The sequence below is a fragment of the Schistocerca nitens genome, chromosome 3 (assembly GCF_023898315.1).
Source record: "Schistocerca nitens isolate TAMUIC-IGC-003100 chromosome 3, iqSchNite1.1, whole genome shotgun sequence".
Taxonomy (NCBI): Eukaryota; Metazoa; Arthropoda; class Insecta; order Orthoptera; family Acrididae; genus Schistocerca; species Schistocerca nitens.
In genome coordinates this window covers 63,510,538-63,536,240 of record NC_064616.1, presented here as the reverse complement: position 1 = coordinate 63,536,240, position 25,703 = coordinate 63,510,538, and the positions used below count along the sequence as shown (strand labels likewise).

General features: G+C 43.3%; 1 protein-coding gene and 1 non-coding gene across 2 annotated transcripts in view; one reads left to right on the top strand and one right to left on the bottom strand.

Annotated features, from left to right (window-relative positions):
- The first annotated feature begins 667 nt into the window (after positions 1 to 667).
- The window catches only part of LOC126249076 (D(1A) dopamine receptor-like), a 65,945-nt gene continuing 40,909 nt past the window's right edge, over positions 668 to 25,703 (top strand). Inside the window, exon 1 of the mRNA XM_049950727.1 lies at positions 668 to 1,115. Coding sequence (XP_049806684.1) covers positions 668 to 1,115 — 448 coding nt within the window. The remainder of the gene's footprint in view (positions 1,116 to 25,703) is intronic.
- Trnat-ugu (transfer RNA threonine (anticodon UGU)) lies at positions 4,052 to 4,126 on the bottom strand. The gene has a single exon. It is a non-coding gene; the product is annotated as a tRNA-Thr (tRNA).

Here is a 25,703-nt window from a genome sequence, read left to right as displayed (position 1 = left end):
GTTCTAGGGGACTGATAACCACAGCAGTTGAGTCCCACAGTGCTCAGAGTCCCAGCCACTTGAACATTATCGAAGCCTTGTTGGGCGGTATTAGAGCCCACCTTCCTGCTCACTACAAGAGTTTGAAGACTTTCTGATCAAAGAGTGGCATAACACTCCACTGGAGACTATACTATCATTATATGCCAGTATTTCAAGAAGAATCGTAGCTGTATTACGGGCAAATGGGGTCCATTCCCTTATTAATAAACCATTCCCAAGTAAGTACAGGTATTCACATTATTTTACTTATCCCTGTATATTACAGGCCACTGAAGGTGCTTCATAAATAAAAAAAAGTGAAACGCGTCCGGTAAAAAAACAGACTGCCTTTCATTTAGTTCCTATGATGGAACATACCTCCACGAATTTTGAAGCTTCTAAGGAACGAAGGAAAACGGGAAAAATGGCGGTTACTCAAAAATGTTGCTATGTACGTACAACCAGTACTTGGTTGCCTTTAATCATTTTATTTCCCGTATTCCACCCAAAATTTTCAAGTATCGTATTAAAGACGTGTATGCATGTGTTGGCATAGTTGGTATTAGTTGATAATGTCGCGGAGCGCTTGTTTTCTCCATGTGAGTGTGTGGTACGTTTTGTCTGCAGATGAAGACGTAGAGACGCAATGAACGACACCGACGTGGTGCTCAACGGCACGGTGCCGCCCCCGGCGACGGAGGTGTCGGGCCGATACTCCATCCCGGAGATGGTGCTCATCGCCATCGTCGCCGGCTTCCTCAGCCTCGTCACCGTCGTCGGGAACTCCATGGTGATGATCTCGTTCAAGATCGACAAGCAGCTGCAGACCATCAGCAACTACTTCCTGTTCTCGCTGGCAGTGGCCGACCTGGCCATCGGGCTCATCTCGATGCCGCTGTTCACCGTGTCCACGATCCTGGGCTACTGGCCGCTCGGGCCGCACATCTGCGACACGTGGCTGGCGCTCGACTACCTGGCCAGCAACGCGTCCGTGCTCAACCTGCTCATCATCTCCTTCGACCGCTACTTCTCCGTCACACGGCCGCTCACCTACAGGGCCAAGCGCACCACCAACAGGGCTGCCATCATGATCGGTGAGTTCACTCCCACGTCTGTCGCACATTGGCGTGTCGGAGCAGTCCTGCTCGCACGTTGCTTCTCCTACTGTAGTGTCTATCGAGTTAATTCACACTTCGGCATCGACCAGTTACTGCTGACAGTACTATTGCTAACGGGTAAATACGCTCCGACGTAAGGTTTATGTTGGGCAAACAGGGAGGACCTTCAAAACGAAGTTTAGGGAACATGTAATTTTAGTGAATTCAATCCTGCAGCATTTAATGCTCATTTGAGAGAGTACACACATTCTGCTAATGAAATCACTAACAACATTACAATTCCTCACTGGTCAGAAAAGGCAGATTACTAAATATCCTAAAAGAAAGAGAGATCTACACTCACTGGCAAAACACCTGCCCTCAATGAGCAAACATAGTTACGGAATGATATGTACGTATATACAGGGTGGTCAGAAAATGTGTGAGTTGCTTGTAGGGATGTTACAGGGCAGGTTGTACTCAGACATAAATGTTAAGAAAGAAATTCGATACGTTGCTCCGTTTCCGAGTTATTTAGCATAGAATTTAGCCAATCGGGGCGTCGCGCTCACACTGAAGCGGCCTGCCAGGGGCCGTGTTGCCCAACGACTGCTTTGTCTCGTTAGCTGAAACTTGAATTTACGCGCGCGACGATCTGATTGGCTAACTTCAATGCTAAATAACTCGGAAACGGCGCAACGTATCGAATTTTTTTTGTAACATTCATATCTCAGTACAACCTGCCCTGCAACATCCCTACAAGCGTTTCAGACATTTTCTGACCACACTGTATAGAACTTTTAGGATGTTTTACCCAGATAAGTTCAGGTTGAAGTTTTCTCCATTTTCTTTCATGTATATCTGAATAAACGTTGACAAGGTACGTTAGCACGTCCTTATATTCTTGTCTGAATTAGCAACAGCATTAAATACGAGGCACTGATTTCATTATGCACTGACGGAAAAAAGCACAACAACAACAAATAATTAAGAGTAATGAAATTTCGGGAGTACACAAGTTAATGTAGGCGCGAGATAAGTCACGGCAGATGTGCAGTGCTGGTGCATTAAAAACCGGTGTAAAAGCCATAACTCCGAAAGCAAACGTGCATCCATTGTGTTGTGCAGGTGTCGGATATTCAGTTTGTGGGATGCAGCTCCATGCCATTTCCACTTGGTCGGTGAAGACAGGGACGATTAATGATGGTTGTGGATGAAACTGGAATTATCGTCCGATGATGTCTCAAATGTGCTACATTGGAGGCAGATGTGATGATCGAGCAGGCCAAGGCAACATGTGGACGCTCGGTAGACCATGGTGGATTACAACACCGGTATGTGGAAGAGCGTTGTCACGCTGGAAAACACCCTCTGGAATAGAGTTCATGAATGGTACAACAAGTCGAATCACTAGACTGACGTACGATTTTGCATTCAGAGTGCGTGGGATAACTAGAGAGTGCTCCTGCTGCGAAACGAAATCGCACTCCAGACCTTAATTCCAAGTGTCTAGCGCGCAGAAAGGCTGGTTGCAGGCGATCACCTGATCTCCCTCTGACAAACACACGGCCATCACAGTCATCGTGGCAGAGCCACCTTTCATCAGAAAACACAAAAGACCTCACTCCGCTCTCCAATGAGCTCTCGCTTGACATGACTGCAGTCGCAAATGGTGGAGGTTTGGGGTCACTGCGAAGCACGCTACAGGGCTTGTGGGTCTGAGTGACCGATAGTTACATTCAGTTGAGACGTCGTGGTGCCAACTGCTGCTCAAACTGCTGGTGCAGTTGCAGTTCGATGCGAAAGAGTCGTACGCCGAGAACGATGGTCTTCTGTCTCGGCAGTTCAACATTGTCGTCCGGAGCCCAGTCTTCTTGCGACCATACATTCTCGAGACCACCGCTGCTAGCAATCATTTTAGCGGCTACATTTCTGCCAAGTCTTTCTGCAGCATCGCAGAAGGAACATACGACTTCCCGTGGCCCAACTAAATGACCTCGTTCAGTTAGTTGATAATGACGTCTTTGTCGTCTTAAGGCATTCTTGACTAACATCAACTCACCTCGTCCGCTCTCGAAAGTAACTAACGCCCACGACCATTACAGTTCGTATTTAAAGCAAACCTCACCTGCATCCTTATAGTGACACTACTAGCGCCACTCTCATGCGACTGGGGTGAAAACGGAATAGACGTCGTCTTTCAGGGGTAGGAACACGCCTACCAACTTTCGTTAATGTCGCACATGGTGTTGTGATTTTTTTCCGTCACTGTATTTTCGATAGTAAGAGTGCTATCATACACTATGTCAACAAAAGTATCTGAACACCCCCAAAAAGTACGTTTTTCGTATTAGGTGCATTGTGCTGCCACCTACTGCCAGGTACTCCATATCAGCGACTTCAGTAGTCATTAGACATCGTGGGAGAGCGGAATGGGGCGCTACACGGAACTCACGGACTTCTAACGTGGTCACGTGACTGGGTATTACTTGTGTCATACATCTGTACGCGAGATTTCCACACTCCTAAGCATCCCTAGGTTCATTGCTTCCGATGTAATAGTGAAGTGGAAACGTGAAGGGACACGTACAGCACAAAAGGGTACAGGCCGACCTCCTCTGTTGACTGATAGAGACAGCCGACAGTTGAAAAGGGTCGTAATATGTAATAGGCAGACATCTATCTAGACCGTCACACAGGAATTCAAAACTGCATCAGGATCCACTGCAAGTACTATGACAGTTAGGCGGGAGGTGAGAAAACTTGGCGCGGGATTAGCCGAGCGGTCTTAGGCCCTGCAGCCATGGACTGTGCGGCTGATCCCGGCGGAGGTTCGAGTCCTCCCTCGGGCATAGGTGTGTGTAATGATAATTAAATGGACACCCTAGCTGCAAACAGGCGTTGTACTTCATTGGGGACATGTTGAAAATGTGTGCCCCGACCGGGACTCGAACCCGGGATCTCCTGCTTACATGGCAGACGCTCTATCCATCTGAGCCACCGCGGGCACAGAGGATAGTGCGTCTGCAGGGACTTATCCCTTGCACGCTCCCCGTGAGATCCACATTCCCAACATGTCCACACCACTACATTCGTAGTGCGCCTAATAGATGTTTGCCCATCATACTCATTACTCGTGGCAGATTAATCTACCAAGTCCCGTACGAGTTCGGGCATAGCGTGTGCGTTCGCACAAGAAGGTCAATGGCCGGGAAGCAATGTTTTAACTATATATGAAGCTAGTATCTGTTCCCGAAAGAACAGTTACAGTGGATGACCATGCAGCTTTGCTAGAAATGAAATGATAATTAAATGGACACCCTAGCTGCAAACAGGCGTTGTTGTACTTCATTGGGGACACGTAAGCAGGAGATCCCGGGTTCGAGTCCCGGTCGGGGCACACATTTTCAACATGTCCCCAATGAAGTACAACAACGCCTGTTTGCAGCTAGGGTGTCCATTTAATTATCATTTCATTTCTAGCAAAGCTGCATGGTCATCCACGGTAACTGTTCTTTCGGGAACAGATGCTACCTTCATATATAGGTGTGTGTGTTTGTACTTAGGTTAATTTAGGTTAATTCGTTGTAGGCTTAGGGACTGATAACATTAGTAGTTAAGTCCCATAAGATTTCACATACATTTGAACATTTTTGAGAAAACTTGGATTTCATGGTCGAGCGGCTGCTCATAAGCCACACATCACGACGGTAATTGCCAAACGACGCCTCGCTCGGTGTAAGGAGCGTAAACATTGGACGATTGAACAGTGGAAAAACGTTGTGTGGAGTATGGCGAATATCCGGTAAACGTCATCTGCCAGCGTGTGTAGTGCCAACAGTAAAATTCGGAGGCGTTGGTGTTATGATGTGGTCGTGTTTCTCAGGGAGGGGGCTTGCAACCCTTGTTGTTTTGCGTGGCAATGTTACAGCACAGGCCTACATTGATGTTTTAAGCACCTTCTTTCTTCCCACTGTTGAAGAGCAATTCGGGGATGACGATTTCATCTTTCAACACGACCGAGCACCAGTTCACAATGCACGGCCTGTGGCGGAGTGGTTACAAGACAATAAAATCCCTGTAATGGACTGGCCTGCACAGAGTCCTGACCTGAATCCTATAGGACACCTCTGGGGTGTTTTGGGACGCCGACTTCGTGCCAGGCCTCACCGACCGACATCGATACCTGTCCTCAGTGCAGCACTCCGTGAAGAATGGGCTGCCATTCCCAAGAAACCTTCCAGCACCTGATTGAACGTATGCCTGCGAGTGTGAAAGTTGTCATCACGGCTAAGGTTGGGCCAACACTATATTGAATTCCAGCATTACCGTTGGAAGGCACCACGAACTTGTATGTCAGTTTCAGCCAGGTGTCCGGATACACATAATGTATGTGTTACACTCGGTACGCAAGTGGTTACCAGTATTAGAAAAATGGTTGATTAGAATTAAACAGGGTGAGGTGTCATTTTGAGGAGATGGGGAGCCGAACGTTTAGGAAAAAACTTTTGAGATCCCAAAATTTGTTCTCACAACAGTAAAACCAAGGTCATTGTGCAAATACATTACAGATATATCTGTCATATACAAAGGGGCCCCATTTATCTAGACCGCTCCAAGTATGTATTTGTGCAGAAGCAAAATAAAGAATGTATCTGGCCATTGTAGTTTAGCTACCAGAACATTACTCAGCATATTTGCCTTTCTTATAACTTTGCTCGTTACAAAGTTATGGATAGCAGTACATCTGTTTTAAATAGTACTCTATATTTTTATTCTATAATCCACATGCTATCCGAAACTCCAATTCAGAAACGTACACAGTGTACCACTCATGTAAACATAACGCAATAAAAACAAAACACAAAATTGACTGAATGTGCTTTAAGTTCAGTCTACTGTTTTCAGTTCAAGGTTTGTGTGTAGTTGGGCGAGTTATATTCACTGCGCTGTGTGCTAGTACAGGAGAATACATGTCAGTTTTGTGTCACATTTCTGACAACGTCATGTTTCCGTGAATGGTACACTGTAATATGTTTTTGAACAGGTATCGTGACGAGGAAGTGGTTCACCGAATAAAAAATGTACGGTGATACTTGAAGAAATAGTGCTGATTTACATGCTGATCTTATCTTCGTAACTAACAAAGACGCAAAAAAGGCATTCGTGCTGGTTACTAGACAACAGCTGCTTGGCACGTTTTTTTTTATTTATCAAATGGTTCAAATGGCTCTAAGCACTATGGGACTTAACATTTGAGGTTATCAGTCCCCTAGAATTAGAACTACTTAAACCTAACTAACCTAAGGACATCACATACATCCATGCCCGAGGCAGGATTCGAACCTGCGACCGTAGCAGCAGCGCAGTTCCGGACTGAAGCGCCTAGAACCGCTCGATCACAGCGGCCAGCTTTTATTTTTCTTCCTGGCAAAAGGTAATCTGGTCTGGTCTAGATAAAAGAGATAAGGTGTGCGATGGGACTTCCAAAACTAAGTTACATATTATTGTCATAGGCCAAGTTAAACACTATACTTCAAAGTGATACAAATACATAACACTATTTTTCAACGCAGTCACCAGATCTCTGTAAGAAAAGTCCGGAACATTCTACGAACAGTTCAGTTCCTCGATCATTGAAATCCATTCCTTTTCGATGGAGCCATTCGAGAACCGCTGTGTGACTGGCCTCACCGTATGAAAATGTATTTCTCCCTTATGTTCATTCAACTTGCCGAGAAGGTGGAAACCCCATGGTGCATGTACTGGACTTCACTAACCGCGTCACCCACGCTTTGGTCAAACTATTCACATCATATCACTACTGATGCAGTCGACGTTGCAGTTGCTTCATATATCGCCAGAATTTCACGGTGAATCGGTTTGAAATGTGGACATCTTGTTCACAATACCGTCCCCCGCAATTGAGCTTTCAAGTACGCTTCACACTGCGCTGCGCCTGTTGTCTGCACCGCAACAGAAATGTCTCTGCAGGAAACGCGGGACATCTGCTCTCTTCTGACAATGCGAGACTCTCGTTGCCTAAAGGTCACAGAGGGGCATGACATGGGTTACTAACTTTTTGAAGTTCCTACCTATACTACACTGACGGAAAAATAATCACAGCACCAAAAATAATTAATGTAGAGTAATGAAATTTCGGGAATACATTCGTCTAGATAAGACATTTAAGTGATTAGCAATGTAAGATCACAAGTTAATGTATACGCGAGATACGCCACTGCAAATGCGAAATGCTGGTACATCATAAAACGGAGTGAAAGTCACAATCCTGAATGCAAACATGCATGCATTGTGCTGTGCAGGTGCCGGATGTTCAGTTTGTGAGATGGAGTTCCTTGCTAGTTGCACCCGGTCGGTTAATATATGGACCGTTAATGATTGTTGCGGATGACGCTGGAGTTGTCGTCCGGTGATGTCCCAGATGTGCTTGACTGGATAGACATCTGTTGATCGAGCAGGCCAAGGTAATATGTCGACACTCTGTAGAGCATGTTGAGTTACAACAGCGGTATGTGTCGCGAGTGTTATCGTGTTCGAAACCACCCCCCGGAATACAGTTCACCAATGACAGCGCAACAGGCCGAATCAACAGACTGATGCACAAATTTGCTGTCAGAGTGCGTGGGATAACTACGAGAGTGCTCCTGCTGTGAAACGAAATCGAGAAATCGCACCCCAGACCATTGCTCCAGGTGTACACCCAGTGTGTCTAGCACGCAAGCAGGTTCGTTACAGGCCCTTCTAACCAAAAAATGGCCATCCCTGGCACCAAGGCAGAACCAGCTGTCATCAGAAAATGCTACAGACCTCCACCCTGCCCTCTTGTGGGCTGTCCGCGGCACGTGGTCTCGCGGTCGCGTTCTCGCTTCCCGAGCGCGGGGTCCTGCGTTCGATTCCCGGCGGGGTCAGGGATTTTCACCTGCCTCGAGATGACTGTGTTGTCCTCATCATTCCATCATCATTCCTGAAAAGTGGCGAGATCGGACTGAGAAAAGGTTGAGAATTTGTACGAGCGCTGACAACCGAGCAGTTGAGCGCCCCACAAACCAAACATCATCATCATCTTGTGGGCTCTCGCTTGACACCACTGAAATCGCAAGTGGCGGTGGTTGGAGTTCAGTGAAATGCACGCTACAGGGCGTATGACTCGGAGCTGCCCTTGAAGTAACTATTTTCTAACAGTTCGTTGTGTCACTGTGGTGCGAGGTGCTGCTGAAATTGCTGTGTGATGGGCCAGAGCCATACGCCCAACGTGATGGCCCTCCTTCTCGATAGTGCCACGTGGCCCTCCGGAGCCCGGTCTTCTTGCGACCGTACGTTCTCATGACCACCGCTTCCACCAGTTACGTTCAGAAGCCACATTTCTTTCACGTCTTTTTGCAATATCGCACAAGGAATATTCAGCTAGAAGGGACATCTAGTTTCTCGAAGCCCTATCACACGACCGCGTTGGAACTCAGTGAGGAGTTGGTAATGGCGTCTTTGTCGCCTTAAAGGCATTCTTGACTAACATCAACTCACCACTTCCAATGTGAATTTTTAAGTGACGTTCACGCCAGTTACGGCGTGTATTTGAAGCGAATCTGATTTGCATTCTCATAGGGGTGCTACTAGCGCCACTCTTATGCGACTGGGGCAAAATTTGAATAGACGTCATCTTTCAGACGTAGAAACATGCATACTAACTTTCATTTATGGTTCAAATGGCTCTAAGCACTATGGGACTTAACATCTGAGATCATCAGTCCCCTAGACTTAGAACTACTTATACCTAGCTAACCTAAGGACATCACACACATCCATGTCCGAGGCAGGATTCGAACCTGCGACCTAGCAACAGCGCGGTTCCGGACCGAAGCGCCTAGAACCGCTAGGCCACAGCGGCCCGTTGTCGTCCTGAATGGGGAGACTTCAACAGAAACAAGCACTCGTCTCTTCACACTGAAGAAGATTGTATGTGCCTGATCAGCATGATCGGTGATCTACGTATTCAAAGGCAGTAAGTAAACATTAAGGTGTCGGTATTTTGCAGTTCTCCTAACGGTTTCAATTGACCATCTTGTTGTGCGATTATTTTGAGATGGTTTTTGTTGTGTTCCTCTGCACACTGGAGGGTCAAGAACATGTTGCCGAGGTTTCAGCAACGTTTCAGACTGAATTAAGATACAGTATCGCTATGTTAGGAACTTTCATTATGAGCTACAACATGATGACACGCATTTGGGAAGTGACGACTGGGTATACGGAGCAGATTTTAAGATCGTCGGAATGTTTGACTAGCATATCCACTGAACTCGTACCACGGGTTCTCTTCGAAACCCTGATTTTTTATGCGTTTGGCCCTCCAATTAAGTTTCAAAATTGTGTTATAAATGACAATACGAATTGTGAATCTTCGATGATTAGTCTTCGCTGTTTATGTTTCCTTTAATAAGCAGCCGGCCGCTGTGGTCGAGAAGTTCTAGGCGCTTCAGTCCGGAACCGCGCTGTTGCTACGGTCGCAGGTTCGAATGCTGCCTCGGGCATGGATGTGTGTGATGTCCTTAGGTTAGTTAGATTTAAGTAGTTCTAAGTCTAGGAGACTGATGACCTCAGATGTTTAGTTCCATAGTGCTTAGAGCCATTTGAACCATTTTTTTAATAAGCATGAAATTGTTTTACCAAGCTCAGACGGCAGAATAGATTTTTACTATTTTACAGGTTGTTTCTGAATCTCAATGAAGGATTTTAGAAGTATTTATGTGTAGTATCAATTAGGTTGTGCAGGACGTAAATCCATGAAAGACAGAAAAAGTCCAACTTGTTTTCACAGTTTACACAGTTTGAAAAGTGTTCTAGCAACTGCCAAACGCTTTCTGTGATGTTGGAATGTGACAGGTGCCAAACAGACTGCCATAGATAACATCACCATCTTTTCTGGTAGTATCGTCAAAATGGGCAGGAATTAGGAGGACCCTATAACTCACTTGAAATGGTGGGCAACAGAAATACAGTGCGTTAATCACTGCCTCATTTTACTCACTAGGAACATTCCCAGGTGTAAACTAACGATCTTGATGAAACTTAAGTTGTATGAGTCAGAATAATGCAATATGTATTTTTTGCGTTCGCCCAATTTCACTTTTAAGGAGAAAAACACACCCCGAAAGATACTTTGGCCTATTAGGTATAGAAGGAATCCTTGAAACCAAAGTATAGAAGAAAATTGTTTCATCTAAAAGTTGAAATGTAATGGACGTTACTGAAATCCTTATAATCGATTTTTGTAAGAATTAGAAATTTCTGAAAATATCCCACTACCATTAATTAATTTTGAAGATTGAAAACGTGTTACAACATAAATTAAAGAGGTTTCACATCATATCCATCCTAGTGTGACGAAGCTGGATTCAGAAACAAAATATTTAGAAAATAAGGTGTAAACAATGTGCTGTCAGAGTATTTTCAACGCAATTAATTAAAATATCTAAACGTTCTTTATTATTGTACTTATTTGTTTTATTTATTTTTGTTATATGTTTTAAACTGTTGTTATACGTTGCGCTTTCAAGTTTTTATTACTTTCTTTAGTTTATGTTTTCACATACATGTATTTTGTTAGTTGAAAATATCAAGTAACTCATTATTATGACACGAAATCATTACAAAACTGATAACGTGTAAACAAATGCTTAAAGCATAACTTTTTTACACCATGCACATCAAATGAATGAAATGTCTTCACGTAATACTCAAGACGAACAACACAATACAAAACAAAATTCAACAGGAAATATTGATGCGTGATCCTTTAAATATCATCATTTATACCAGGCATATTTCAGTACTATAGAAAACCTTTGCGAACAGAATTGATAATGTACCAGTGGCTGCAGATCGATTATATTATTTCTCAAGTGGAGATTGAAAACATAATCGTTCAACAGTAATAGATCTGAAAATTTTCTCGCAAACTTCTACCAACATCGAAGGCGACGTATATCCAACTGATGAACCTGTCCTGTCGAGTCTTTTTGGATCGCAAGATAGACAAGGTCCTTGGACTCAGGTACGACACCCAAAACGGTTTTCTCACATTGACCACCCCCAGAAACTAAAATAATACATATAATTTTCCCACACTGGGAAAGGAAACGTCTCTCGAATGTATTTTGACGTCGTCAGACAATAGTTTAGTGGATTTTGATGGCGTCACAAGAATATTTGGGGCTTCAAAAAGAGCTTCTGAAATCCTAGGTCCAAACGGTCCATTAGCTTAAAAAAAACTATGAAAAGGGAGGTGGTCAGTGTGAAAAATCGTTCCGAGCGTCCTACCTGAGGACAAAGAACTTATTCATCTGGTGATCCCAAAAGACTCGGCGGGGCAGGTACAGCCGTTGGACATATACAGCTTTCGATCTTGAAATAACTTTCGTGAAGATTTTCAAATCTAGTTCTGCTGAATACTTATGATGTCAATCTCCAGTTGAGAAACAATATAATCAAGTTGCAGTCACCAGTACATAATCAATCGTCTTCCCAATTTTTGCCTAATTTACTGGTACAAATCAGAATATTTAGAAAATATCCCGCCATAATTTGAGATTCCTGCTGAATTTTGTTTAATACTGTGTTGCCCATTGTTTGTATTATGTGGAGAAATTTCATTCATTTTATGTGCATGGCGTAAAAAGTTATGTTCTGAGCATTTCTTTATAGATTGTCATTATTGTAATAATTTTGAAGCAAAATAATGAGTTACTTATTATTTTCAAGTAACAAAATACACATATGTAAAACGGTAAACTAATAAACAAAAAAATAGTGAATGTGAAACATAAAACAACAATTTAAAGTAGAAAGAAAAATAAGTAAATAATTAGAATAATAACGAACGTTTAGATATGTGAATTATGTATGTTGAAAATACCCCGAGAGCACGTTTCGCACAGCTTATTTCACAAAAAAGGTATTTCGGGAACCAGCAGGATGGATGCGGTATGAAAGCTCCTTTAATTTATGTTGTAACAAAAATTTTCATTTTTGAAAATTAATTAATGGCGTTGAGGCATTTTAAAAAATTTCAAATTATTGAAAAAGTTGATTATACACTATTCAAGATCGTGAACTACATTTCAATTTCTATATGAAACACATTTTTGTAGACATTGGTTTCGAAGATATTCCCTCTAAATTTAATAGGCCAAATTACGTTTTGGGGTGTGCTTTACCCCTTAAAAGTAAAATAAGACAATAACCAAAAAATACGTATTGCATTATTTTACCCTTCTACACACCGGTGGAGTTTCATCAAGAACGCTTATTTACTCCTGGGAATGTTCTCTCGTCAGTGCGTTAGTCACGTGGTGATCGTCATGTGGACTCGTGGTGTCACTGGTCCTCATTTCGGTTTCAGATAGTGATGTTTACGTCAAGAGCCCTCAGCTACCCATAACCTATGTCGAATACAAAAAAATGGATCATCTGTTCTAGTAGAACAAACAGCACAGTCTTCTGTTTTGTCTGACTGTCGTGTAAGACTGGTGCTATGAATTAATGTGTAGTTTGTTTTTCACTGCAGCACCACTGTGGTCCATCAAGAATAGGCAGCGACCTCTCATGAGTGTCATTCTTTTTCAAGTGAATAATTCGTTGAGTATTCAAAACCTCATGAATGACTTTTCAATATACATTTCTGCTCATCCCACAATCCTTTTAAACACTTAATAATATTCTTTATTCGCTGTATTTCCTCTCTCGCAACTCCTGTGTGCAGAGTGATTGCACGTTCGAATAAAATAAAAAAAATAACATTTTTTTCTTGCTTCTAGTGAGTGAGCGAGATGTGTGTTAGTAAGTCGACTAAATCCATCAACACAGTCAGAAGAATGTTTTTTTAGCTTGTAATCACAATTTTTTTATTTTTCTTAGAGTATACCGCTTTCGATATACAATTCCATCCTCAGATCACTCTATGATCAAATAAATCATAGTAAACACTGAAATTAGTAACGCAAGAAACATTTACAAAATATTTTCTCTCTATGAAAGCAAACATATGGTACAAAATACTGCCTTAAAATATGTATGAAGGTAGCCCCATTGCCTTGGTAAGCAGCCGTCACGCTAGCTTTCCGAACAGGTGTTTCAACTAATAAAAGTAAAGGTCAAATCAAGGTTTAAATAGAAGTAAACTGCGTCCGGCAATGATAAGAGATTCTTCTTTCTTAAAAAAGGGTCACATGATACAAAAACCAAAGAATAAAACTAGCACGAAAAAATAAAACGTACGAAAGCACGTAATAAAACAAAGAATGAAACAGCCCCCACACCAAAAAAAGAGAAAAAATAGCAAATTTAGGCGACCATATTTGCATGCACAGTTTGTATACGATTTTTTACCTCTATAAAACATCGATATGAACATGAACCATTTAATCGAGTAAATGTCGTCATAATATTATCATCATTCAGTGAAAACTCGAAAGTGTTTTTTTTCGAAAAGATATTCAGCATCCAGAGGGGTCAGCAGCGCATTGAGGCTAAGTATTACTCTGCGAGAGTCAGTTAATGATCTATGACCTCCCTTCCAGTGCCATGTATTTAAAATAGTATGTTTCTAAGGCCCCTGTTATCTTAAACTAGACTTATTATTTTAAATTGGGATACAAAAGTTAACTACGTACCTAAAGTGATCTCATCACTTACAGACTCACAGCGCTGCCGGGATTAGAACATTAAAACATAAGTATTAGATTAGAGTGCCGTAATAGGATTACAGCCACAGCACAGAGCGGTTGTATGAATGAATGTTGTGCCCTTCTCCCAATACCGCAGCAGATCGATGCAACCTCTCACAACTGCACGATACGTACGAGGAGTGTTTATCAAGGCCGTGGCGGGTTGATAAACTGCAACACCGTGTGGAGGAAATACGATTCCGCGCAGCCCAGAACCCCAGCGTACACACGGAAACTAGTGGGATAAACACAACACTGGAAAAGCGGACAGATATCGTCAGTTCGCAGCTGCAGGGAAACACTTGGCCTCACTGCGCCGCTAGCCCCCCTACACGCTGAATATCCTTTGAACAAAAATACTTCATTGTTTTCAATGTACACTGAAGGGCCAAAGAAACTGGCACACCTGCCTAATATCTTGTAGGGCCCCAGCAAGCACGCAGAAGTTCCGCAACACGATGTAGCACGAACTCGACTAATGTCTGAAGTAGTGCTGGAGGGAATTGACACCATGAATCCTGCAGGACTGTCCACGAATCCGTAAGAATACGAGGGGTGGAGATCTCTTCTGGAAAGCACGTTGCAAGGCATCCGAGATATGCTCAATAGTGCTCATGTCTTGCGAGTTTGGTAACCAGCGGAAGTGTTTAAACTTAGAAGAGTCTTCCTAGTGCCACTCTGTAGCAGTTCTGGACGTCTAGGGTGTCGAATTGCCCTGCTGGAATTGCCCAAGTCTTTCGGAACGCAAAATGGACATGAGTGGATGCAATTGATCAGATGGGATGCTTACGTACGTGTCACCTGTCAGAGTCGAGTCTGTTTGTATCAGGGGTCCCATATCACTCCAACTGAACACGTCCCACAACATTACAGAGCCTCCACCAGCTTGAACAGCTCCCTGCTGACTTGCAGGGTCCATGAATTCCATACCAGTACACGTCCAGCCGCTCGACACAATTTGAAACGACCAGGCAACATGTTTCCAGCCATCAACAGCTCAAATCGATGATGTTTCGTTGTATGGTTCACACGCTGACACTTGTCAGCATTGAAATCTGCAGCAATTCGCGGAAGGGTTGCACTTCTCTCACGGTGAACGATTCTCTTCAGTCGTCGTTGGTCCCGTTCTCGCAGGATCTTTTTCCGCTCGAGCGATGTCGGAGATTTGATGTTTTATCTGATTTCTGATATTCATGGTACATTTGGGGGGGGGGGTTGTTTTGGGGAAGGAGACCAGACACCGAGGTCATCGGTCTCATCGGATTAGGGAAGGACGGGGAAGGAAGTCGGTCGTGCCCTTTGAAAGGACCCATCCAGGCATTTGCCTGGAGTGATTTAGGGAAATCACGGAAAACCTAAATCAGGATGGCCGGACGCGTGATTGAACCGTCGTCCTCCCGAATGCGAGTCCAGTGTCTAACCACTGCGCCACCTCGCTCGGTTATTCATGGTACATTCGTGAAATGGTCGTACGGGAAAATCCCAACTTAATCGCTACCTCGGAGATGCTGTGTCCCATCGCTCTTGCGCTGACTCTAACACCACGTTCAAACTCTCTCAAATCTTGGTAACCTGCCATTGTAGCAGCAGTAACCGATCTAACAACTGCGCTAGACACTTGTTGCCTTATATAGGCGTTGCTGTCGCAGCTCCGTATTCTGCATGTTAACACGTCACTGTATTTGAATATGCATGCCTATACCAGTTTTTTTAGCAGTTCAGTGTATAATGCTATCATTATGATGATATTTACTTGATTAAATGTTTCGTAGTCACATCGATGTTTTATAGTAACATAAACCGTATATAAGCTATGAATGTAAACATGGCTAGCTAAATTTTCTATTTTGCTTTGAATGTTTTATTACAGTAGAGACTATGTTAATCTTTGTTTTGTTATGCGATTTCGTAAATTTTATTTTTTCGTGCTATTTTTATTGTTTGGATATCGTTTATAATGTGACTCGTATGAATGAAAAAAGAATGTCTGTACATAGACTATTATTTTTAGTGTTTGATACACCAGCTTGCGAAGCGAGCGTGACGAATGCGTGGCAGGAGAAATGGGCTACCTACAATGTTTCTAACTTGCACTCTGTACCGTAAGTTCGCTGTCAGAGAGAGAAAATACTGTATTTTGTAAATATTTCTTGGATTATTAATATTTTAACTATGTACTGTGGTTTTGTATCATAGAATGGGTTGAGAAATCGGTAGCCAATAGGAAAAAAAAACCATTGCGATTATAGATTGAAGAAAATACTGCTTTCGGAATGCTCCTACATGAATGAATTATTGCTAACGTATTATACACATTATACATTGGATGCGATCATTAACACAGGACCAGAGTCAGAGCTCACATTGTCTTGAACAAATCATCCAGTCGCGCACCGAGTTGTCGGATGCTCTCTTTTGAGACACTATTCTGCAGTGACAGAAGTCATGTGACACCTCCTAATAACGTGTCGGACCTTCTTTTTTCAGGCGGAGTGTAGCAACTCGCCGTAACAGGGACTCAACAAGTCGTTGGACGTCCCCTGCAGAATATATTGAGGCATGCTGCTTCTATAGGCGCCCGAAATTGCGAAAGTGTTGCCGATGCAGGATGATGTCCACGAACTGACCACTAGATTATGTCCCCTAAATGTTCGATGGGATTAATGTCGGGAGATTTGGGTGGCCAAATCATTCGCTGGAATTGTCCAGAATGTTCTTCAAACCAATCGCGAAGAACTGTGCTCCGGTGACATGGCATCATTGTTCGGGACAGTGAAGTTCACGAATGGATGCAAAGAAGCCGGAAATAACCACTCTTAGTCAATGATCGGTTCAAATGAACCGGAGGACCCAGTCCATTCCATGTAAAAACAGCCCACACCGTTATCGAGACACTATCATCTTGCACAGTACCTTGTTCGCCACTTGAGTCCACGGTTTCGTGGGGTCTGGGCCACACTTGAAACCTACCGTCAGCACTTACCAACTAAAATCGGACTTCATCTCACCAGGCCACGGTTTTATAGTCGTCTAGGGTCGAACCGATATGGTCACGAGCCAAGAAGATGCGCTACAGGCGATGTCGTGCTGATAGCAAAGGCACTGGCGTCGGTTGTTTGCTGCCATAACCCATTAACATCAAAATTTCCCACACTGTCCTAACGCATACGTTCGTCGTGCGGCCCTTATTGATTTCCACGGTTATTTTATGCAGCGTTACTTGTCTGTTAGCACTGACAACGTTACGCAAACCCCGCTGCTCTCGGTCGTTGGCCGTGGTGAGAGGTATTGCCTGAACGTGGTATTCTCGGCACACTCGTGACACTGTTGATCTCCGAATATTGAATTCCCTAACGACTTTCGAAATAGAATGTCCCGTGCATCTAGCTCCAACTACCATTCCGCATTCAAAGTCTGGTAATTCCCATAATGCGACCATATTCGAGTCGGACACCTTTTCACACGAATCGTCTGAGTACAAATTACATATCCGCCAATGCACTGCCATTTTATGTCTTGTGTACGATACTACAGCTAGTTGTTTCTGTGCATATTGCTATTCCACAACTTTCGTCATGTTAGTGTACGATAATACTGCCGAATGCAGTAACTCAAGCACTCAGCTACAAGAATATCGTAGTGTCAAGAGACCTACGACTGTTATACTGTAGGCGATGTAAAGTCACACTTCTAAAACTACAATCTACGGTGAATGAAAGTAAGAAAATAAAAACCAGTCTTCACGTTACTTATGTGTCATTAACGGCGACAACGCTAAAGACTTGACAGAAAACGAAAGAGTAAACTTCTGTCTGAGGACTGTGCGCCTGCCACATCAATACTACACTGAATGCAATAGGACGACTCTTTTATTGTCAGGGACGGATTGCTTGCTGGTGCGTATATGAAACGTAGCGCGGCTCCGATTCTTCTTCTTCCGTATCCGGATGCACCAATTATATCTTCCCTTCCCAGTACTTAGCAACGTAGATTGCTTTGTCATTGACTTTCAAAATATCACCTTTAGTGCATGTTATAGACATATCTGGGCAAATCAGTAGGTGGTCCAAGTCCTGTATTGCTCCGCATTCACACCTATCGCTGTCACTGTAACCCCATTTAAATAGGTTTGATTTGCACCTAGTTACTCCAGTGCGCAGCCGGTTTAATGACCTCCAAGTTGTAAAAGGTAGTTGAAATCCTGCAGATCCCTCATCAAGTAATTCCATTGTGGAGTGTGGCACCATTTCTTCCCAAAGAGGTAGCCGTCTTGCGACGGGCTTGGTGGCGAGCTCTTCAGTAGTTTCACTGAAACTCCTGCGGGATTTCAACCGGACACGTTGTTTTCGTTGCATGTGCATCGGGTGTCGAGGATCATTCTTTTGTTTTGATCTTTCGATCTCGGCGGCTACTTGTCTGCGAATAGTGGGTGGTGCTATGCCTATGATGGGATAAATGATGTCTGTGGGAGTTGGTTTGAGGCATCCTGTGGCAATACGTACAGTTTCGTTTACGGCGACGTCAACTTGTTTAGTGTGAGCAGAGTTCCTCCAAACTGGCGCCGCATATTCCGCTGCTGAGATACTCAGCACCAGACCCGTGGTGCGCAAAACATGCGGTTGAGCTCCCCACGATGAACCTGTTAGCTTCCGCAGTATGTTGTTCCTGGCACAGACCTTTTTTTTAGTGTTGTGACAGTGCTGCTTAAAAGTAAGTGCTCTGTCCAGTGTTACTCCCAGGTATTTTGGGCTGTATGTGTGTTTCAGCTCTTCCCCTTGCCACATGACTCGGAGTTTCCGTTTGGCTTGTTTGTTCCTAAGATGGAAGGCGGATACTTGAGATTTACTAGGGTTTGGTTTGAGATTATTGCCGTCGTAATAGGTAGCAAGTTCTGTTAAGGCTCCTGTGAGATTCTCCTCCACTTGTTCAAAGGTTTTATCCTGAGTGGCCACTGCTGCATCATCAGCATATATGAACATTCGTGTCTGGTGGCTGATGGGAAGATCATTGGTATAGATGTTAAATAATATTGGAGCTAAGACACTACCCTGTGCAAGTCCATTTTTCTGTGTCCTCCATCGGCTGTTTTTAGATTGTAAGGTTACATAGTAGCGTCTGTTCTGTAGCATGCATTGTACGAACATAGAAAGGGTGTAGTCCTTAGTGACATTATACACTTTCTGGGTAAGCAACTTATGGTTAACTGTGTCATATGCCGCACTGAGATCCAGGAATGCCACCCCAGTTACTTCTCCTCTCTGATAGCCGTCTTCGATGTACTGTGTGAGATTAAGGATTTGGCCGCAGCATGGTTTTCCTGGTCGAAATCCAGCTTGTTCGTTAATAAGGGCTTTGTCCACATTATCAGCTATGCGTTTGAGGATCATTCGCTCCAGCACTTTAAATAAATGACAAAGCAGTGACACAGGCCGGAAATTTTTAGCTTCAGCTGGGTCTTTCCCTGGTTTTAATAACGCAATACCCGAGCTTTCCTCCACAGTTTAGGAATTTGCATTGTTGTGATACAGTTACTCATTAGCTCTAGGATCCATGCGGATATATGAGCACCGGCGTGTAGGCAAGTGATTAGTGTGCGCGAGGTAAGTGCAGAAACGTGATCTGTGACTACGCCATTGCCAAATGCGTCCAAACAGCACCAAAGTGCTGTTCTTCATGGCTGACGAAGGACCGACACCGGTAGACACTGTCGGAAACTACCGCTGTGAAAAAGTCCATCGAGTTCCGTGCTGGTAATGGTCCGAGAAGAGACCCTGTATTCCTGTTGTCTCCCCATACGATTATCACACATTCGGTCACTTAAAAATGACCTAGAAGGGTCGACGATTCCTGCCGGGCGAGGTGAGCAGCAGGAACTTATGGACTTCAGCTTTTTGATCGCCCTTTACAAATAAGATACACTTATCACGACCTTCTCTTCGCTGTGCCAGTGACCTATCTAAAATGGTATCTCTAAATGACGAATTTTGATTGTTTATTTTCACTTCCCGCTGTCGTATTAGGTTGAAAATAACTGTATTACCATTTAAATTATCAAAGCCATTACCAACTGAGTAAGGGCAAGTATTATCTGATGCAATTTTCAGGCAGGTGTTCGTGACATTCTGAGGCAATATGCCGAACGAGAACCATATTAAGTGCTGTGTCTAGACAAGACAGTCTAGACACAAGGGAGGTAGCCGAAAGGGCACGCGTCAACTCAAGCCGTCTTGCGTTAAGTCTGAAACAGGATACGTGATGAAAGCTATAAAGAAAATAACGGAGCTTCTCGTATACTTAACTTTAATTCTTTGTGGTACATTTCTCTTGATAATACAAGTGAGACTCTCTCCAGATATGGTTAATGGCGCCTTGCTAGGTCGTAGCCATGGACTTAGCTGAAGGCTATTCTAACTGTCTCTCGGCAAATGAGAGAAAGGCTTCGTACGTGTAGTCGCTAGCAATGTCGTCCGTACAACTGGGGCGAGTGCTGGTCCGTCTCTCGAGACCTGCCGTGTGGTGGCGCTCGGTCTACGATCACACAGTGGCGACACGCGGGTCCGACATGTACTAATGGACCGCGGCCGATTTAAAGCTACCACCTAGCAAGTGTGGTGTCTAGCGGTGACACCACATTAAGAATGACTACACTGTTATTCTGTGACCAGTTGTGTCCGTGGGAGCTTGAAGTTTTTCTGTAAGAGAATGTTACCTGCCCACGTTGCGAGCGTTGTGCGGTGAAGGACTACTTACAGCCCTGCCCGGTTTTTTTTTCACGGTTGTCTCCCTCAGCCAGAATGCGACAGGTTGAAAACGCCAGAGATTCGGCTTTCACCCCCTCCCGTCTCCTTATTAATGACTGTCTTAGTTGTAACTCATTCACATACTCGAAATACCGACAATTTTGTTTTTTGTGTGGATGTATGTAAATTATTGTCATTTTTATTTTCACAGGCATTTAGAGCCCTTTTTCTCCATAATATTCTGTTCTAGGTTAGATCACTTGGCTGTCTGCAAAGCGTATTACGATTATTGCTATTTATTATGGCATTGTCAACATACTAATTAAAGAGATTAGTTGATACATGGCTCCTTTATCTAGATCAGTGAAGTGTAATTCTTTTTCAACTTCAGATATATGTTCTGTCATAGACGATTTGTATTACTGTTACTGAATGTTACGAAGGAACCTTGTCAAGCAAGACTTGAAATAATTTGGTTCTATTTATGTTTTAAAAAGCTCTTTCATTGTCTGCTGTAGTCCCAGCGGTCGTGGCTCATGCAGATACTAAAATGTGGGGGAAAACCTCAGCAATTTTTAAAGAACTCTGTAGCTAGACACCTTTCACCCCGCGTATACGTGTAGGCGTCAGTAGGCATTTGTCTGTCTCAAAGAATTTAATCACTTGTGTCTGCTGGGGTAGTATACCTCTAGGTGGAAGGCACGAGTAATATCTTTGCTTTGGCGGAACTCAGCCTATAGGGAAGCTTGGCAGCATAATCGGTTAGCAAGGCAAATTGGCCGCCAGTCAAAGGCTCACCCACTCCTCTGTCTGCGCTCCTGTTTCCACTTGCTGTTGTGACGTCATCCCGCTCGGGGACTTCGTTTTGTGATACTGCACTGGCTATATTAAACTGACTTCGTTCTGAATTGTGCTTAGTCGTGAGTGTATGTTACTTGATTTTCAGATTATGCAGGACTAATATTTTTCCGCGAAAGATTTTTGCTGTCGAGGTTAACGTAGAAAACTTAAGATCTTCGTTCGTCCATTCACCTTTTCCTTAAGATCAGTATCCAGTCTTGCTTCAGTTACCGCTGTCAGTTCCATCAACCACATCGTTTGTGTAAATCGTAGAAAGCAGCGGACCTATTACGCAGCCCTGGGGCACACCTGATGTTACGCTTGTTTCTGTTGAGGTCTCCCCATTCAGGACGACAGCCGGCCTCTGTGGCCGAGCGGTTCTAGACGCTGCAGTCCGGAGCCGCGCTGCTGCTACTTTCGTAGGTTCGAATCTTGCCTCGGGCATGGCTGTGTGTGATGTCCTTAAGTTAGTTAGGTTTAAGTAGTTCTAAGTTTAGGGGACTGATGACTTCAGATGTTAAATCCCATAGTGCTTAAAGCCATTTGAATCAGGACAACATACTGCTCTCTGTCTGTTAGAAAACTTTCTATTGAATCGCATATGTCATCGGATAGACCGTAAGCGCCCACTTTTTGGAGCAAGCGACAGTGCGGAACTGATTCGAACGCCTTTCAAAAGTCAAGGAATGTGGCATAAACCTGGGAGCCGGTATCTGGAACTTGTATATCATGCACGAAGAGAGCCAGCTGCGTCTCGCATGACCACTGTTTCCTAAAACCGTGCTGGTTTCTGCAGATGAGCTTCTCAGAGTCTAGAAACGTCATTATGTCTGACCACAAAATATGTTCCATGATTCTACAATGAATCGATGTCACTGAAATTGGCCGGTAATTATGTGCATCCGATTTTCTACCCATTTTATAGACTGCTATGACCTGGACCTTCTTCCAGTCCCGTGGAACTTTCCACGGTTCCAATGATCTCCGATGGATTGTGGATAAGAATGGTGCTATATTTGTCGCATAGTCAACATAAAATCTTACGGGGATACCGTCTGTGCCAGATGCCTTCCTGGCGTCTAAGGATCTTAACTGTTTTACAATCTCAGATACATTAAACACTATGTCAGCCATCCTTGCGTTTGTTCGATAATTGAGAGGGGGAATGGTGTTGCAGTCCTCTATCGTAAACGAGTTTTTGAAAGCTAGGTTTAGAATTTCGGCCCTCTGTTTATCATCATCCGTTACATTACCTGTACTTCAAGAGAAGGTATTGAATTATTTGTAGCGTTCATAGATTTTACGTACGACCAAATTTTTTGGGTTATTTTTAGTAGCTGCAGATAAATTACTGCTTTCAAATTCGTTAAAATAACCTCTCATTGACGTTTTGACAGCTGTTTTCATCTTGCATAATATCTGTTTGTCAGCGGGGCAGTGACTATGTTTAAAACGACTGTGCAAAATTTTCTGCAACTTCCTAATATGTTTTTTGAACAAAGGTGGATCCTTTCCCACCCCTAAATTTTTTTGCTAGGAGCGTATTTCTCTAGCACGTGGTGGACAATATCGTTAAATTCCGGTCAAAGATGCTCAGTATCTTTGTGTCCCGCGGTGAATGCTTGGAGCTGACTACGAAGATATTCATTAATGACACTTTTATTTGCTTTCCCAAACAAGAAAACTCTACGGTGTTTTCTTTGCCATAGAAGCCACAACGACGTTATGGTCGCTAATACCTTCTTCCAGATTAACTTCCTCAAAAAGATCAGGTCTGTAGCCAAGATATCTAATATGTTCCCGTCTTGAGTTGGTTTTCTAACCAGTTGCTCAAAGTTGTATGTTGAGAGCGCTCCTAGAATAACTTCACACGAGTCTTTGCTTTTGCCTCCTGTGATAAACGTGCAATTTTCCCAGTAAATAGACGCCAGATTAAAGTCTCCACCTATAACTAATAGATAATTTGGATATTTGCCGGCCGCTGTGGCCAAGCGGTTTTAGGCTCTTCAGTCAGGAACCGCGCGACTGCTACGGTCGCAGGTTCGAATCCTGCCTCGGGCATGGATGTGGGTGATGTCCTTATGTTAGTTAGGTCTACGTACTTCTAAGTTTTAGGGGACTGATGACCTCAGATGTTAAGTCCCATAGCGCTCAGAGCCATCTCAACCATTATGATATTTAATTGCTATGTACTCAAGACTTTCCCTGAAACGTTCTGCGACGTTTGTTGCGGATGCTGGTGGTCTATAAAGACATCCTAATACAATGGTCAATCCTTGTCTGATTGACAGCTTTATGCAGACTATTTCACAGTCAGACACACTATCGATCTCAACTGCGTTTAAACAGCTTTTAACTGCAATGAACACACCATCAGTGTCATCCTTCCTTAACACTGTCCAATCCGAGTTCAAATTTTCACTGCTAATTATGTCTGGTTTCAACCAGCTTTCGGTACCCAATACAATATTGGCGTTACTACTTTTATTTCGGAGAGTAGCTCGGGGATATTGCTACAGACACTTCGACAATTTACTAACGCGAGATTTAGCATATTTAAATCCTTTGGAATGACCAGTTTAGGCGAACTAACAATTTTTACAGTTGTCACACCCACATCAGTGTCATGAACTGCTAATTTTTCAGGCCAACGGTTTGTTTCCCGTGGGAAGGAACCTAATCTAAAAAACCTCTATGTGCTCACCATGTAGCTGCTTCCTGTGTGTTGCGCACCCTTTATCTATCGATGGGCGTCCTACAATCTTCCACCCCATAGCGTAGGTCGAGGAATCTCGAAACCTCGACACAGTCCGCACACCCACACTGAGGTGAGAGTGGGGACGGCATGATTCTTCCCTTGCCGTAACATTGCCGTGAAACGGTAATCTGATCCTTTCTAAGTACCACTCCATATGACACTTTAAAATTGGTTATAACGTTGTCCTTACACATGAGGATAACGAGGTGGCGTGGTATTATAAAATCAGGTCGGGATCATTCCCAAATTTGAAGACTGGAATAGTGCTGCAGTTGTCAATAATAAGGGATTTCTTTCTGCCTCCTTTTCATTTCACTGCTCCTTGTATCAATCACTGAATACCGAACACTGTCTCTACGTATAAAGATATCGTTCGGAAGCAGCCATGAGCAATAAAAGTAAACACGTATCTTCGCTGCGAAGTCTCGACGGAAAGGGTGGCCAGAGAAAAGATAGAGAGATCAAACTACTCGGGGGTAGAATAAACCAGATATGGTTTAACCTTGATTTATGATTATGTTGATGGTGGTGTTAATGATGATGATCCTGTTGTACGTGTAGATTATTACGGCAGGGAAAATTACACATTGCATGCCTTACTTACAGGTTGCCTTTTTGATCGAGCTTTAATTTTTGCACACTTAACACCCTCTTCCCACTCTCTCACAATAAATCTGTCTCATCTTGAAATATGTGAATTTGTCACTAGTAATTATTCATTTACTGAAGTGAACAATTCTGAAATGCGCAATAAGTTTATTGAAAGTTTTCTTGTTGCGTTTTACTTCTAGACATTTTATAGGAAGATGTAGTTCGGGTTGGTTGCTTCTCTTAACATCCAGTTGAAACTTTCGTAATATTTGGTTTGAAAGCTAAATTACCCTTCTCCATCGGAGACACTCACCTTATTGCGGTCGCAAGAGTCATGGGTACTTCCAGTATCGTAAGCAAAGTGGCTACAGAGAACGTCGTCGTTTGATAGAAGCCGCACAAGTATAGTAATTTCCGTCTCTTTATTTGCTCCTTCCAATCCTGTAGATGTGTAACAGTAGCGTCAAAACGAATTGTATCGTAGTTTACGTAAATTATTGCATGCAGTCAGTGTTCTGTTACTGTGGAAGAATTCAGCAAACATTGGTCATACCGAGAACTGCAAAAATTTTAAAATTGCTATGCTATACTATACTTTACTATTTATTTGGATTGTAAATACTGTCACTTAAGGGAAACATATTTAAATTTCTATTTAACGCTTTCTGCTCCCTAAGATGTAAAAATACATTTTGCAGTAGGAGAGAAATCCGCGTTTGGGTAGAGCGAGTCAAGCATTTGAAACTTGTCGCAACGAGAATCGCGGTATGTGCAAAAAGAAGATCAAGCCGCTTCATGCTTATGGGTGCCTCCTCGTTACCTGATGTTAACGTGCCACAAGAGCGGAGACTGAATCTTGGCGGCAGTCATGGTTTTCATATTTAACACATATCCTACTACTGTTAGCAAAATT